This window comes from Podarcis tiliguerta (assembly GCF_965153285.1).
Source record: "Podarcis tiliguerta genome assembly, chromosome: 5".
In the NCBI taxonomy this organism is placed as follows: Eukaryota; Metazoa; Chordata; class Lepidosauria; order Squamata; family Lacertidae; genus Podarcis; species Podarcis tiliguerta.
Window position 1 is genome coordinate 29,804,217 of NC_139538.1, and position 15,629 is coordinate 29,819,845.

At 40.3% G+C, this 15,629-nt stretch overlaps 1 protein-coding gene across 10 annotated transcripts in view; it reads right to left on the minus strand.

The window, feature by feature from the left end:
- Positions 1-1,651: 1,651 nt before the first annotated feature.
- ACSL3 (acyl-CoA synthetase long chain family member 3) overlaps positions 1,652-15,629 on the minus strand; it is a 58,020-nt gene continuing 44,042 nt past the window's right edge. For all 10 annotated transcript variants that reach the window (XM_083442737.1, XM_083442739.1, XM_083442742.1 and 7 more), the window contains 8 exons: positions 15,309-15,380; positions 13,972-14,111; positions 13,063-13,235; positions 12,617-12,691; positions 9,945-10,136; positions 9,224-9,338; positions 7,595-7,752; positions 1,652-6,951 (listed from right to left, as the gene is read on the minus strand). In XM_083442737.1, the coding sequence (XP_083298863.1) occupies positions 6,788-6,951; positions 7,595-7,752; positions 9,224-9,338; positions 9,945-10,136; positions 12,617-12,691; positions 13,063-13,235; positions 13,972-14,111; positions 15,309-15,380 (1,089 nt within the window). In that variant the 3' untranslated portion in view covers positions 1,652-6,787. The remainder of the gene's footprint in view (positions 6,952-7,594; positions 7,753-9,223; positions 9,339-9,944; positions 10,137-12,616; positions 12,692-13,062; positions 13,236-13,971; positions 14,112-15,308; positions 15,381-15,629) is intronic.

Here is a 15,629-nt window from a genome sequence, read left to right on the forward strand (position 1 = left end):
TTCGCCATTTAAGAAAATGCAAAAAATGCACAATTGCTCACAGGAATTTGGAATGGTGGGCTGCTTTTGAAAGCAAACTTTTTCTGGCCCTTGGGTTCTTATACAAGATAAGGATGCCTCAAGACACACCTCAGTTTCTCCCCTCCACTGCTGATGCTGCTGTTCACATAAAACAGACTAGGTCACAAGAACAGGGAGCACTGGCGCGTCATAAAGGCATCTAAGTCATAATGTCAGTCATAAAGGCATCAAAGAAGTGAGCATTTTAGTCTTGAGTTGCAGACACTGCTTCCTCTCCCAGCTGAAGAAGGCATTCCCAATTCTGAGTTTGGCTGCAATGATATGCAGTATTCCAGGCTTTCTCAACTGGGTCCTCAGATGTTGTTGGACTACAACTCCCATCATCCAGAGCCAGCAGGGGCAGCAGTCAAGGATGATGGGAATGGTAGTCCAACAAGGCTGCTCCACTTCCAGGTGGGGTGGTGTTGCGGACAGGCCATGTGGCCTCCTGCTAAGCCCCCGTGTCATCAGGGAGTCCCTGGCTGGACGGCGTGGCTTAGTGCTTTTAAGAAGCCTGGGGATCTCCCTTCTCGTTCCGGCTTCTGCAGATCTCCCACCCTCCCTTCAAGCGTTCAACATATCGGTCTTGCTATGGACCTCGGTTGGTCGCCTGTTGAGGCAGGAATTTTTCCACTTGGCAAATTGGCACTGGCCATTTGGTTTTCGCCTACCTCATAGCAATCATCACAACTTTTGGAAGGTTTGGCGATTAGGCATTGGTAAAACCTGGTTTGGGAGAGGGGAGGTGTGGCCATCACCTGCTCCTCCATTTTAAGGGTATTTCGTTAAAGGGATCTGGGGGCGTGGATCTTGTCCGAAGCCCGGGTAGGGGCTAGGGCCATGCCACAACCCCATCGGGGACACTGGGGGGAATTCTTAGTTGATGTACATCAACAGGGCTTCCCCTACCCCAACTGGACTACCTGCATGGCAGGCAAGAGTCAGATATAGTCAGTTCAGTGCCAATTCCTAAGCCAATACCGCTCACATTCTGTAACCAATAAAGTTGTGGCCCAAATTTGCCCATTTATCCTAATATACTGTGTCCAGGTGTTATTATTCGACATAAAGGGAGACCTTGGGGTCTTGACATCTAGGGACCCAATGTTGAGAAAGGCTGGTATATGCACTTGGTAAAAAGGTAAAGGGACCTCTGACCATTAGGTCCAGACGTGGCCGACTCTGGGGTTGCGGCGCTCATCTCGCTTTATTGGCCGAGGGAGCTGGTGTACAGCTTCCGGGTCATGTGGGCAGCATGACTAAGCCGCTTCTGGCGAACCAGAGCAGCGCACGGAAATGCCATTTACCTTCCTGCTGGAGCGGTACCTATTTATCTACTTGCACTTGACGTGCTTTCGAACTGCTAGGTTGGCAGGAGCAGGGACCGAGCAACGGGAGCTCACTCCGTCGCGGGGATTCGAACTGCCGACCTTCTGATCAGCAAGTCCTAGGCATGCACTTACTTGGAGGTAATTCCCATGGAGCAGGCATATAATATATAAGCTTGCACTGTCATTAATTCTATGAAGCAAGGAATATGGTTAAAGGCCCTTCAGGGTGACTCTCTAGAAAAATACAAAACAGGAAGCAATTTAACTTGTGAAACTCAATTTTAATTTTATTTTTGAAGTGTAAATGTCCAATTACAAATAAATAATTCATACAATATAACTCAAGTTATGATAGACACATTTTCAGGCAGTTCAGAATAACAACCAAGATGAATGAATTTACATTAAATAATCAATTAGTACAATGAACAACTGGTCATCCAGTTATGTTTTCAGCTTGGTCTAATATGTGTACAGCCTTTTAAAACAGTTCTCTCCTTTTGCCACTTTAGAAGACAACAAATGCAAACAATTTTCATACAAGCCCAGAAGAACACACACATTACATTTACTTTAAAAATTTCAAAAATTAGTCAAATGGGTGAAGTGGAAGTCTTAAAGCAGGAAGAAAGAAAACCCAGCTTGTGGAATTTTTGCAGCCAACAGTTATTTTCTAAGGATTTCTATTCTGCTGAATTTGCTGCATAAATTCTCAAGCATTATAGGCTCAAGGAAGTTTTTATTTCAACTCTATACATTTTTCTCATCTTTGCTAAAAAGCAAAAGCCCAGAGAACACTTGTAGGCTTCAGTTTGAGTTTTAATTGCACACTGCTTTTAGCTTTAACTTCAGCGAATTATTTTACTGCTAAAAAGACAGCTTCCCCTTGAGGTAAATAGATGTATTAATTGTAAACTGCAATAGCAGCAGCATCAGTAAAACCACATAAAAAGTGTTTCCTGACATAAAAGGGTACAATCACTGCTGCTTTATTCTTTTCTACAGAGTTTGCATGGGGCTCCATCACAAGACCTGGTGAAATGAATGACAGGAAGCAGTGCTTGGGCAATTTCTTTTGCATTCATTTCCACATGAAGCTTTGCTTCTCCTTGCTCAAGGATACATGCAGTATCTGGGGCAAAATGTACTGATTTTTTTTAACCCTGAACTTTTTTTTTTTAATGTGGCATTTTTACAGTTCATTCTGTTTCCCCATAGTTTCTATCTTGAATGACTATGGACCTCTTCCCTAACCTGCAGTCCTGTGGAAATCATGTTCTTGTGGCTTGAACCTTTGTGGTTTTAAGCTGGCAAGATCCACAGGATCACTCACATGCAGGTGGTCATATTATTCACCAGATCCCACAGCAATGTGGAATCCTATGGGAAGGTAGATCCCCCTTGGCAGCAGGAAGTCTTAATCACATTTACTGCTGAAATCCATCTTTCAAAACTACATCTTTTCACTGGGACAGGAAGCGAACGGTCCCAAATGTACCTGTGAGTCAAAGCTAAAGTAGCATATAGCTACATAACCATCTTACTACTATTTTGGAAAATGTGGGGAAGCAGCTATGGGAGCTGTACTCTTAAGCAGAGGGAGGAATTGCTGAACCCTGTCTCACTCCAGCCCATTTCTTTAATTCAGGACTGCTTCTCTCAACTGCTTTTCAAAATATCTTTTTGCTGTGTGGGTAGAAAAGTGGTGATAGAGGGAAGCAGAAAACTGCTTGAAGGCCAAACTCAAGAAGGACTTCTCCTCTGCAGCTCTTTTCCTTTTTCAAAAAGATGTTTACACACAGTTGCCATGCAATGTCTAGCAATGGCTTTTTTTAAAATGGCAAGGCTCTTAAGTTTCTGAAGCTACACAACTGTGTTTCCAGGTCTGGTTGCTAAGGAAGGCCTACTGCCTGTGCTCACTTCTACTTCTGGTCCTGCTGCAGACCAGCCACAATGGCATGCAGCCAGAGGGATAAAAGAATGCTCACAGTTCAACAGCCTAGAAGATACTGCAGCTGAAACAAGGAAAATAGAAAAGAGACTGCCAAAAAACAAACCCAAAAACCCCCACTCCTTTAATTTTGGTGATCAAAGACTATTTATGGCCCATAGTCTTTTCACTTTGGTTCTTTGCTTTAGTACCTGAATCTAAAAAAGCATAAAGAACCCTCCAGCATGAAAACCATTCAATGGAAATAAGAAGCTATTCCATGTAGCCACATGTTAGGCCATTTGGTATCTTCACTGCAAACAATAGCTGTCATATACAACATTTCTCCAATAAAGAGAGCACAGCGATGCTCAGAAAACTAATTTGTGAGAATTCTCAGAGATATGTTAGCAATGATTTTAAAAATCCATCAGTTTTAATGACAAGGTTGAACCCATAGAATCAGAAATGTGTCATCTAACGTTTTTAAAAAACAGAGGGCAGTATCTAACGTTTGTCATTCTCAGAGCAGACCCACTGGACTCAATGGACTGATCAATCTATTGATTTCAATTAGTTCTGGATTGTGTCACAAATGCTATTTCCCACAAACTGTTATTTAAAAAGGTGTGTAACATTTTTAAGCACAATAGAGGAACTAGATAAATGTGAAATTGAGCAATTCAAGATGAAAGAAATATTTTTAACAGCCATCTACCTTATTTTTCTCCAAATGAGTTTTCATGGCCAAGGCAACTTAAACACCATAATTTTTAAAATGATATCCAAAGTGATTTCGAAAATTAAAAAAATGAACTTCAATTACTCATTTGCAGCTGTGGGATCTTGTATCTTAGCTTAGATCGGGCTGCCCCAACCTTGTGCCTTCCAGGCATTGTTGGACCATGCTGCCCCTGCTGGCTGGGGGCTGATGGGAGTTGTAGTCCAGAAAATCAGCTTGAACAGCAGGTTGGGGAAGGCAGATTTAGATAATTCCACCAGCCTATTTCGTTTTATAACATAAAAAGAATAAACCAAATGCAAAATCCTAATGCATTAAATGAGTTCCCAAGGAATACAGTAGTATCTTCAATTAGTGAGCCAACTCATTTTAATTATAGAAACCTACCTGACACTTTGCAATAGAACTCCATACATTAGGAGAACATATCACTCTATACACATTCTGTAATTTTTTTCTAATTAAAATGCAATAGTTAATTTGCCTCCCCAATTAAAGCTTTTTAAGAATCTGTGGCCACAGATTTTTTTTCAAGTAAAGGATGGGCATGATTCAACCAAAATTAAGCATTTGTAAGCTCCATTGTTTTCAGTGGGAGAGAAGCAAGCTTTAATTCTCCATCAATGGGTTTTAAAGTGCTTAATGCTGGCCAGATAGTGTCCAAAATCTGAATATCCAATGCCCTACTATCAATATATAGGTCCAAGGCCACTGTTTTTGTAATTTGATAGAAACCTTTTCAAATTAAAGCCTCTTCCACACAACAGACTTACTTGTGTATGGGAGAGATCAACCGTTGCACCAGCAGATATGCCTCCCCCCCCCCACATTCCCAGCCCCCAACCTGCTCCAGAGGATCACCCAACCCAGTAGAATTGGGGGGGGGGGCACAAAGGGGTTGTAGGGAAGAGGAGAGGAAGGAGAAATCTCATTTGTGGGGTGTCACAATTGGATATCAATTACTCTACATCTTCTATATTCTCAAGTTGACCATAGCAATTATATTTGTAATATTGCCGGGGGGGGGGGGCGTGTAAGTAGATGAACCAAATATTGAAAGGTTTTCCAGACTGAGACCTTATGTGGCACTTAAAACTTTCTCAACACATCATAACAAACTGGAACTCCAGTTAACCCTCAGATGCCCACACAGAACTGAATCAGGAGGGTTTGCGCCGCCACTTCAATGTCAGGAAAAGCTTTCCCCAATTCTACAGTCCGTCCTGTTCTGCTTCTACAGTTATCTGTGCACACACCAGAGCATGTGGACTGGAGCCCAATGGTAGTACTTATAATGAAGCACACAAAGGAACACATTTTCAAACTGCAGATTTTGGGGCACAACAATGACCCCCCCAAAAATGTGACTCAAGGTTATTATCTCAAATACGCTTAATCTGGAAGAATGTTTTCTTTTGAAACAAAACAAAAAACAGCAAATTCTATGCCCAAGTAACTTGCGTTCAGGAGTAAGGTACCAACAATGGGATAATTAAAGACGACATTTCCATCAGCACCCATGACATTGAGACAGACAATAGTAAACAAATCACCATCAGTACATTTGAAAATGTTCTCCAACGGCACAATACACCATGAATTTATCTTGTGCAAACCCTCTACACACACACACACACACACGCAATTCAAATCCATTTTGGCTAGGCTTGTGCAGGAGAACGTCACAATCGACTGTGTTCTTAAAACATTTGGGCTTCAGCTAGACCTGAACTGGACTGTAACTGCTGATTTATACGCACATAATAATAATAAAAAAAGAGAGAAGCAGCCTGAATTGTAAAGCAGATAAAAATCAACACACATAAAAGTCCCATCTTAGTAAAGGACATTGTCAATCAGAATGCAATTCATTTAAAACTGAGTTGTCACTAGTTTTACCAAGTCAATTTCTTTATAAAATGGCCTCAATATATTTTCAAAATTGAACTATGTCTGTTAAACAGATTATTCACAGGTGTCACATCTGCTGTGTTAGAACATACTTTGCATGACTCAAGTCTCATTCACCCTTGTTATGCAGGAAGGCCTGCTTATATACAGCACTTTGCCATGACCATTTTTCCTTATTTCAGATAAAAATAAAATATATATGTAGGAGGAAATTGTCAGGCACATACTTCAGCTGTTACTTTATAAGTCAGAATATCAGACTATTTCTCTTGCAATTTTATACAAAACAATTGCACAGCAACAAATAATCTGGTGTTCTGGCCAACAATGATTTTCACCTATAAGTCATTTCATTGTACATAATTTCACATTGATACCTCTTTAATATTTAAATATTTACGTAAAAAAAGGCCCCCAAACTAATCATTTTGTATATAGCCAAGTTCTCCCTCTATATATCCAAACTTCAAAAAGTTACGAATGGAAACATTATACTGGATTTATAAATCAGGTTTAAAAACTTGAGGCTTCAAAATCAGGTTAGCCCAAAAGGACGTTTAGGAAAATCCACTCACTGACAAGGTAGCAGAAAAAAAACTAAGGGAGGGAAAAAGGAGACAGACACCAATTTTCTGCCTTAACATTTTACTAATCCTGCCAGTTAAAGACGCTGATATTATCAGAGGAAACAGCATAAGCTGAGAGTGAATAAAGATGTTTTTAATGTTGGTCCCAAGTGATGAGACATGTGATTCAAGTATTTCCTATTTGATCTGAGCTCACCATAGCAAAGTGGTGCAAGAAAAAAAACCATTATTTTATTTTTGTTCCATACATTCGATTAATATCTTCCTGGTAGTGTGCAGTAAGCTCTTTCCGTTTTAGTTTGAAGGCATCTGTCACCAAGCCCGTCTCTGGGGTCCAAGGTTCAGGGCTCAAACGAATTTTGAGTGGGATTTCAAATTTCTCCAGATTAGCTACAATAACAGAGAGAGAAAAAAACATCCAATTATACAGTGTATTTCAAAGAGGACTCGCAGAGCTGGGAAAGTGCAGAAAAAGGTCAACCAAAACGATCAAGGAACTGCAGCATCACCCCCTCTGAGGAAAAGCTAAAACATTTTGGGTGTTTAGCTTAGAAAAATGGGAATCACAGAGGTTTTGAAAAACAGGTATGGGGTGCAGAAAGAAAGCAAGTTCTTCCCGCTTTGACAATACTGTACTAAAGTTGGTGTCATCCAATGAAAGAAATGGGCAGCAAATTCAAGGCAGACAAATGAGGTATTTTACACAATGAATCATTAATTTGTGGAATCCCATGCAATGAGATGTGGTGATGAACATGAGCTTAGAGGTCTTCAACAGAAGATTAGTCACATTCATGGAAGATGAGTATGTGAATGGGGAATATGAACAGCAACAGCAGGGAAGAGCTGTTGCCTTAATGCCTTGGTTGTGAACTTCCTGGAAGCATGTGGTTGGCTAGTGTGGGAAACAGGATGTGGGAAAGCAGAGGAAGCTCTTCTGTAATTTTTAATTGTTGCTTTTTAAGGTATCACTTTTCTGATACCTTTCTTTAATTAACAGTTGTTCTGCATTTTACTTTGCAACCTTGCTTACCTATGTAAGCAGCTTCAGCTATAATCTTCTGTGCTTCTTTTTCCATTTCAGGACTGTTACATATCTCCTCCACAGTTCCTTTAAATCCTTTCTTTCGTGCTAACTCTTTAAGTTCTTTATGGTTTGGCACAACAAATCCAATGACGTAAGACTGGAAACTAAAAAGAGAGAGCGAGAGAGATGCACACCATTTCAGACTGATGTTTATATTTCTTCTTGGCTTTATGCAACTTTTCATATTTTACTATACAGTGGTATCTCAGGTTACGTACGCTTCAAGTTACATACACTTCAGGTTACAGACTCCGCTAACTCAGAAATAGTGCTTCAGGTTAAGAACTTTGCTTCAGGATAAGAACAGGAATCGTGCTCCGGCGGCGCGGCGGCAGCAGGAGGCCCCATTAGCTAAAGTGGTGCTTCAGGTTAAGAACAGTTTCAGGTTAAGAATGGACCTCTGGAACGAATTAAGTACTTAACCCGAGGTACCACTGTACATGGATCACATTTTTTCCTAAACTTATGCCCAAGTATAGAGTGGAGCACATGTTACTTTTGCCAAAGAGTTACTATTGCAGTGTGCACCCCATGGCAAGTTTACACATACCATGGCAAGTTTACACTGTAAAGCCATCGTATCAGACTTGCTCAGACATAAAACCAAAACCATGGTTTGACATTACAGGAACAAACCTTTAAAGACCCTCAGCAACAGAGCCCCTGTGAAACCAAAGGAGCAGGAAATACTTTTTTTCAGGCAAGGAGACAATTGTTAAATCTTAAAAGGGTAAAGGGGACACCTGACCATTAGGTCCAGTCGTGGCCGACTCTGGGATTGCGGCACTCATCTCGCTTCATTGGCCAAGGGAGTCAGCGTACAGCTTCCGGGTCATGCAGCCAGCATGACTAAGCCGCTTCTGGCGAACCAGAGCAGCGCACAGAAACACCATTTACCTTCCCACCGGAGCGGTATCTATCTATCTACTTGCACTCTGAGGTGCTTTCGAACTGCTAGGTTGGCAGGATGTTAAATCTTACTGATTAGTTAAATCTTGTTTGTTAAGTGTCAGTAGGAGTTGATGGGGAACAATGAAGATTTGCAATTGCACTTTCCACAGGGCGCACTAGATTAAAATGAACAAAAACAAAACACCTCTGTCAGGCAAAAAGCTATTTCCTACTCTTTTCATTTGCTCGGTACCCTTCCTCCTTCCTAGGAGACACTCCATTTCTCCTTGCCCGACATGACAAGATGTGGGAAGGAGAGCTTCAGGATTCCAGTATCTGCTTCCAGTGTGAACAGCTGTAACATGTAGCCAAGATCTAAGCTTATGGGAGTTCTGTAAACCAATTCAGCAGTTGGTCTTGGGACAAAAACCTATTAGCAGTTCCCTTCAAAGACAATTAAATATGGATGTTTTTGGACAGTAACTCACAGCTGGCTTTAATTTTTCTTCTTCTTTGCCATTGATTCACCAGCTGGTGATGAATGGATCAGAAGGAATTTATTCTCCTATCAAGTCTATGCAAATTCAAAAGGGCATGTGATAACTTTTCAGCTAAAAGCATATAAAAGTTTCTAGATGCAAACACTGCTCTAGCACAAACGCAAGATTACATGGGCTGTCTTACCTGCTCGCATATACACAAATATTATCTATCAGTGGAAGATTCTTCAAAGCAGCTTCAACTTTACCAAGAGAAACATATTCTCCCGCTTGAAGTTTTACAAGGTCTTTTTTCCGATCTATAAAAAGGGGAAATAAAATTAATGTGATATTCATTAAAAGTTCAGAATACATTAAACACAGGTGTACAGGAAGAGACTCACTGCAGACGTGGAGTTTCTTTTATTTTTATTTACTTAACGGACTTCTATTCTGCCTCTTGTGAACCACACTCCACAAAGCAGCTCACAAAGATATACAAAACCATCCAAATCCTACACAATATGAAACCATTTAAGATATCCATTTCCTAACACCAAAAGCCTAATCATCAATATAATAGTAAAATCTAAAATACAGTAATGAAGCGAAGGTCTTCAGGACCAGCTTCACAGAATTCCGTAATCACTCCCTCTTCAGGGAAATCTGAGATTTAATTATCTAGACTGGATTTCTGCGGCTAACTTCTGCTAATGTGCTTAGCCCTTCAACAGATCAATCATGGGCTGGACTTTTTAAAAAAATGATCTTGCATTAAACCTTTTGTCTAGTGACTTCATAAAGTCCCACAAGATGCATTTAAATCTTGAACATGCTCATATAAATAATAGAAAAACCATGTTCATGGCATGAAATGGTATTACTGCAATAGTCTAGCTCAGTCAAATATTACAGGATTAACTCACCAATAATTTTTAGACAACCATCTGCCTGGAATTCCCCAATGTCACCAGTGTAGAGCCACCTCTGTCCATTCTCATCCACCATGAAATCACTTCGGGTTCGTTCTTCATTTTTGTAGTAGCCCATAGTTATGTTCTGACCTCCAATAACAATCTCACCTCTAGGATATGGTTTGTCTGTGTTAAAGTATCCACCTATAATATAAATTCCATGAAGGGGGGGTGTTAATGTGTAAATATTTACCGTATATTTTTAAAATACAGAGTAGCCACATTCCAAAATATGTTATGCTATGTTTCAAGGCAACATAAACTTTAAAACCGTAAGCAATAATACCTCAGAATGTTACAATGCCCAAACCACTGAGGATGTGCAGAGGAAGAGAACTTTGGGTGGAATTCACTGTTGCACTGTGATGAATGTTCCAACAGCGCAAATATTACAGCTTGCCAGATAGAACAATCCCCCTTTCCTCCCTTGTGTGCTGTTCTGGGGTGTCTCCTGACCCCAGACAAGCCAATTTCAGGGAGCACAGGATGCGAATGAATCAATTTGAACTTCAAAAGCTGTCTAGAGATGTAATTAGTTGATTGTACAGCTTATTTAGATAACAGATGAAATGAGATGCCACTTCACACATACTTAGCAAAATGGAAAAGGATATATGATGCAATGGGGCAAAACATGTGCTCTTCCAATATGCAGATTACGTTTCTCAACACAGAGGTTAGTATGTGCAGTGGCCCTGAAAGCAATGCCTAAGAACAAGTTTTTGAGCCCAAGTCTTCCACATCTGAATCCAAACAATTCACTCTAACACACAGCTGCTAGGGTGCCAGTTTTATAGACCTAGTTGTCTACATTTATCTCATTAACAATGACTCACAGTTTCCATCATGAGGCTCAAAGTAAGCAGGGAAACAAATCAAATGCAGTTTACACTGAACTTTAGTGAATCCAGCATTTTGAAGCATTGCAAGTCCTTGTGTATGTTTCTCTTCGTTAATATTTCTTTATCTAGCAGACTTTATAATATAATTTAAAAGAGAAACAAAAATATATAGTGCTTGGATTATTTCTCCAGACTGCTGAAAATAGAACAAATACGCTGAAAATATTGCTGATCTTCTTGCGCTTTCTTTTAAGAATATTTATTCCAACATTTCTGTGCAGAACACGACAGGTGATTTATTGAAAAACTGACACAAGATGTTCAGCTAGAAAACCAATGTATCATTTCTTCCCAGCATGAATTCAGGATTCCTATTTCTTATGGAATGCATCCATACTCATTTGCCTTCCATAAGTTGCAACTGGTGGAAACCACAGGAGAGAAGAGTCCTCTGGTGCTCAGGTCCTGCTTATGAGTTTGGCATGTGTGGCTGGTTGGACACCATGAGAACAGGATGTTGGAGTAGATGTTCCTAGGTTCTTATGTTCCTAGGTTGACATTTCTCTTGTCTGAAAGATGGGAAATAAGAGCTCCAAAAACCCCTTGTGCCTATAACCTACACAGGGAAGACAGGGGAAGACTAGCAGTATCTAGCTATAGAAATATATTCAAAAAATAAGAAAAAATTGTCCAGCAGCACCTTAGAGACCAACTAAGAAGTGTGCATACACAAGAAAGCTTATACCAAGCACAAACTTAGTTGGTCTCTAAGGTGCTACTGGACAATTTTTTATTTTTTTATATATTTTTCTTCTGCATCAGACCAACACGGCTACCTACCAGTATCTAGCTATGTGTGGGCAATTTAAGGGGGAATTCTATGGAGACTTAAAACACTTCACACCTGGGAGAGAGGCAGCAGTACGATATTGTGCAGAATAGCAAGAGATCATAAGTTTGCAGCCTTAGGAAATGTAATTAGAGACAGGGAAAAAGGATTGTGTTTAACCCTTTGTTCTTTTTGCTCAATGAATTGACTAAGCCGTCTCTCCACCGACTACTACTTTTTGAGAAGACATAAACAAAACCTTGTGCTAATTGATAAAGTGCACCTTGCAGGAGGGGGGGAAGGTTTAAAGGGAAGGGTGAGCTGAGCAAAGGGGTTTTAGCTAAGAACTCTCTTTCCTCAGATGGCATGGAACCCAGATCATGGGTGATATTCAGCTGGCAGTGAGGCTGGAGGAAAACAAGCAACCTGCCTCTTGACCTCAAGCTTTTCACCGTGGAACATAAGGCATGGAAGAATGTGTGGCAGAGAGGAGCTGCATTTGGGGTACTATGCGCCTAACACATGTCCTCCCAAGCCGAATTTTCTCTCTCAGAGACGTCGCTGGTTCCTCCCCTCCACCTGTTGCTAAGAGTTTCAGTGGGCCGCTTCACAGTCTTGGAAATAGTCAAAGGGAAAGGATCATTAAATGCAGGGCTACATCTTCAACCCAAATCAGGTGCCACTGGCTGTTTTTAAAGCTAATGCAGGGGAAATATCATCAGGGGAAAGCTGATGAATGATCTCTGATGTTAGGACTAGTTCTGCTCTCTTAGGTAGTTTATGAAACATCAGAGGGTGTTGCTTTTAGTCCAGCCACCAGCAAGCCAGCCTTTGCAAGCATGTTAATAAAGAGCTCACTGGATCACTGCCATAGTATTCAATTTAAACAAAATGTTTCAGTCTGTCTTCAAACAAAAGGATAATAATCACACATTGAATAAAGAACTTCCCACCTTCTACCCAATTCACGAGCTTGATTTCACAGCAAACCAAGGGTGCGCCCACTCTGCCTGTGGCATAGTCCCAAACTGAAATTTTGGAAAATAAAACATCATTAGGAACTCAAGAAGTACAGCTTAGAAACCATCGAAATATTTCTTTGAATACCTCATGCACCATTTGTTTTTTATTTATTTAATAGAATTTGTATACCGCTTAAATCATAAAAACCTCTAAACTAGAGATTAATAATTATCAAGAAAAGTCAGGTGTAAAAACAAGCTGACCTAAAAGACTGACAAATCAGCAGTTAAAAATACATTATTATAGAAGAAAATTCCATATTAAAATACACGTCAACTTTACAGAGATTTTGGAGTAAAGTACTATGACTTTACTGGTAACACCTAACTATATCTCTACACCTGGATTGGCAACTCAACCTAAACCTGCCACTTACCTTCTGTTATCGTTCCAGCCCCAGAGGATTCTGTTAGTCCATAGCCCTGTCCCACTGGGCAACAGAAACAGATGTTCATGAATCTCTGTGTTGCTGCAGAAAGTGGAGCTCCTCCACACAACAAGACCCGAATCTTCCCACCCAGCAGCATCCGGACTTTCCGGAAAATAAGTCTAAAAAGGTAAAGAGTATGTTTTTATTGCTCAATAAAAATAATATCAATAATAAAGAAGACACGGAAATCACATAGCAAGTTCTGCAACATATATGGCACAATTTATGTGGAAACTGTTCGATTTTGTATACTTTTTGATGCGTTTTGCTTATTATTTATAACTACTCCTGTAGTTAGCCACTTTGAGCATGGTTTTTCTATGGAAAGGGATCATATTTTTAAAAAATGATGTATTCTATGCATGCTTATGGAGAAGCAAGTCCCACTGATTTTAATGGGAATTACTGTACTTCCTAGAAAGTGTGTGTAAGTTTATAAACAAAGGCAGATGAGAGGGAATACACACCGGGCAATACAGACTGGGCAACTGAGTAATATAAATGTTTCTTTCTTTCTTTTAAATACCTTATTATTTTTACTGTTTAAATTTGCATGCTGCTTTCCCACAGAAATATGCCCAAAGACACTCAGAAAACAACGGCAATACTCTTCAATTTATTTCCAAGCTCAATTCAAAGTAATGGTTTTGATCATTAATTAAGGTACCTATCCTGCCATCCAGACTACCAGAATTGTGTATTGCTACCTAGCCCTGTTTTCCAATAGCCAGCAAAAGTGTCCTGGTTCCGTGACAGATTCAGCCATGTAGGCCGCTCTTCATCCATCCATCTCCCCAAGTAAAATCTTCACCCCTTAAGGGGAAAAACACGCACACCACTCCCTCAGTTACCTACCTGTCACACAATGGAGTAGTGTAGCCTTTTGAAATCTGTTCCATCTTGTAATTATAAGCCAATATAAACAGATTACGTTGGAAATTGGACATTTCGTTAACTCGATTCATGACATTTTTGTAGATTCGATCCATGATTTCCTAGATACAGAAATGAATTAGGCGTATCAAAGCAAGCCAACAACAGGCGATACATTTCGATTTACTGCACAGGTCTCTGAGGGTATTAGTATTAGAGAACATTAGAGGGGGCAGGCCAAATTTGACAGGTGGGCTTTGGTTTTCAGGAGTTCAAAGAGCAGTGTAGGGCTGCTTGAAAGCCTTTTGCAAACATCCTCACGTAGCTCCCGAAACCTCCTAAAACAGGGCCATAAGGAACAGTGCCGTGCTGTTTACAAAGGGCTGTTTAAAAGCCCTTTCCCTAACCATTCTGCACTACTTCCAAAGTCTTCAGATGTTTGAGGAGCAGCACAGAGGTTTTAAAGAGCAGTGTAGGACTGTTTGGGAAAGGGCTTTCAAACAGTACAACACTTTAACCGCCAGATTTTGGAGGTTCAAAGAGCAGCACTGGGAGAGAGAAGAAGTTTCAACTGAATGGAAACAGCTTCCCCCTCCTTCAGCAAGGTGTGCTCTCACCAGGGCTCACTTTAAGCTCCCAACTGTTCCTCTGAAGCCCCATCCTTACCAACATCATGGACAACTTCAGGTCTAGAGGTCTAGTGGTCTAGAGGTCTAGAGTAGGTGGACATGGCTTCCTAAAAAATGGCCTGGTGGGACAAATGGGGAGGCCTGGCATGCCAAGTTTTGCCTGTGGGCCAGCAGTTCCCCGCCCTTGATACACAGCATGAACTATAACAGAAAGCTTGGCATAAAACAACTTCAAACGTTAACTGTTTTCCCCTCAAATCTATCTGCTCATACTACTTTTTGAGGGGCTGCACTGAGGAGGCGAGAGAAGAAAAATAAGCTTTATTCCACTTGTGATTGTCAGGAAACATGTCATAGTAAATATTAATACTATGTTTTAAGCAACTTATTAATAATATAAATTGGCAGGATTAGTTTTATCATTGTTGTTTATTGAAAACATGAATTCACCCAACCATGTGGATATTTCAGGGAAGTTCCAGAAGCAGGAGGCATTTAGTGAAGCAACTACAGACCCGTCATGAGATTCCGCATATTATTCCCATGCACAGTCCCATAGTGGAATGAAGGATTACATGGGAACCGCTTAAGCAGGCAATAGAGAAATTCCTAAGGTACTAAACTACCTTCAAATCATCAGATCATCGTATGTAACTCTTGAAAAAGGCAGGCTTCAAATGCACAACTTACCGGCACAGCTGCCATTAGAGTTGGCTTCAGTGCAGAAACATCACCTTTACTTCCTTTCTTTATTTTAGAGGACTAAAAGAGAAGTGAAGAAAGCAACATGTAACCTTAAGTTAGTCTTCATCAAAAATCCTCTTGTTTGCTCGGCGTAAAAGATGCACACGCTGAAAAGAAATCATGTTTCACCATAGCGCTGGGTCAGAAAGCATCTATGACATATTTTCGTCAGAGATATTGAAACAGGATACTTAAGAGGATATCTCTTAAGTAGACAAATACTTAATTTCACATATATTTTAGACAAAGTTTAAAAATGCATAATTT